At 32.7% G+C, this 1859-nt stretch overlaps 1 protein-coding gene across 1 annotated transcript; it reads left to right on the forward strand.

Moving 5' to 3' along the window:
- Positions 1–124: 124 nt before the first annotated feature.
- Positions 125–1096, forward strand: LOTGIDRAFT_147457 (hypothetical protein; the record flags this gene model as incomplete). The annotated part of the gene is made up of 2 exons (XM_009055835.1): positions 125–172; positions 968–1096. Coding segments are annotated over 2 exons (177 nt in total), but the record flags the coding sequence as incomplete, so codon positions are not given.
- Between the last annotated feature and the right edge of the window lie 763 nt (positions 1097–1859).

Here is a 1859-nt window from a genome sequence, read left to right on the forward strand (position 1 = left end):
TTCCCCCGCCCCACTAAACTACAGCAGGCCCTTATCTTACTTACGTCAATGACTCTCTCGTGTTTACTAGACATATTCCACTCCACTATTTCAATCAATAAAAATTCTGTTTTTCAGTAATCTAAAAAGTATAATAACTCCTTGTGGAGCATGTCGTCAGGTCTTAAGAGAGGTAAGTAATTTCTTTACATCATTTCTTATAAATTCATTGAATATAAAAAAGTTGATTCACCTTTTGAATTTGTGCAATTGTCCTCATTGTGCACTTTTAGACGTAGTATGCTTTGATTAAAACTATAAGGAACAGAACAGTGGGATGTAAAACTCCATTTCATTTTATTAGTCCAATAAGGTACAGAACAGTAGGATATAAAACTCTAATTCATTTCATTAGTCCAATAAGATACAGAACAGTAGGATGTAAAACTCCATTTCATTTTATTAGTCCAATAAGGTACAGAACAGTAGGATATAAAACTACATTTCATTTCATTAGTCCAATAAGATACAGAGCAGTAGAATATAAAACTATATTTCATTTTATTAGTCCAATAAGATACAGAACAGTAGGATATAAAACTCTATTTCATTTCATTAGTCCAATAAGATACAGAACAGTAGGATATAAAACTAAATTTCATTTCATTAGTCCAATAAGATATAGAACAGTAGGATATAAAACTACATTTCATTTCATTAGTCCAATAAGATACAGAACAGTTGGAAATAAACAGTCTATTTCATTTCATTAGACCAATAAGATACAGAACAGTAGGATATAAAACTACATTTCATTTCATTAGTCCAATAAGATACAGGACAGTAGGATATAAAACTACATTTCATTTCATTAGTCCAATAAGATACAGGACAGTTGGAAATAAACAGTCTATTTCATTTCATTAGCTTATTAGGACGTCAACAAATGTCCATTTCATTTCATTGTTTTATTTTGATTCTATTTTAGTTTGGGAAGGATTGGTTAGTGTACATGACGAAGCCAGATTGTACCTACATTGTTAAAACTGTGGACGAACTCTTACCACTTGGTTTCGGTGGCGACGATTTAGACGAACACCAGCAGCAAGGGCAGTGAGGGTTCCCGAACTAGAATAGCAGCAACAAACGCCATGCCCTATTTTTGGGGGATGGGGTACTAGAAAAAAATAGTTATTTATTTTTATATATTTATCATTTTTGTATCTCAAACGCAAAATAGAAACCATCTCAGCATTGTGTCGATACTGATTATATAGTGCATTGGTCATTTTGCTTTTGGGTGTGGTTTTGTGAGTTCCAAACAATGTTCAGCTCTTTCCACAGCACATCTTATTAAGCCAGAAAAAGAAACTTATTACCAGCACAGAACGAAATTATGTTCATTATATATAAGAGAGATAGCTTACCTGTTGTGGGTGTCGCTAGCACAAGCCACGCCCTCCTTAGCCACACCCTCCTGTCATCAAGCACCTTCGTCAAAATCTATGTATTCCCTACAGCTCATATAATTACCTTGATCCTTTTTTTAAAGCTGCTAACAGATAAAGGGTGTCGCTAGCGAGGCAGGTGTAACAAATCCCAAAAATCTGTCAGGATGAAGGGAATTTTGTTATCAATTTATAAATATAAGGACCCGCCCAACATCAAACCTTAAATGCTACGAAATTGGAGAGATATCAAAACACGCAAATAAACAACAATACTTTTATTTGTAAAAATGCAATGCAATAAAACAAATCAAACAGGTATCTTCTCAGCTTCTCTAAATATCTATATTTAGTTTATTCTAATTTACACTTCTGGAATTAAATTATTAATTTGTTATTATATTATATATACTTAAATTGTATTATCTTAAT

Source organism: Lottia gigantea, assembly GCF_000327385.1.
Source record: "Lottia gigantea unplaced genomic scaffold LOTGIsca_2520, whole genome shotgun sequence".
Taxonomy (NCBI): Eukaryota; Metazoa; Mollusca; class Gastropoda; family Lottiidae; genus Lottia; species Lottia gigantea.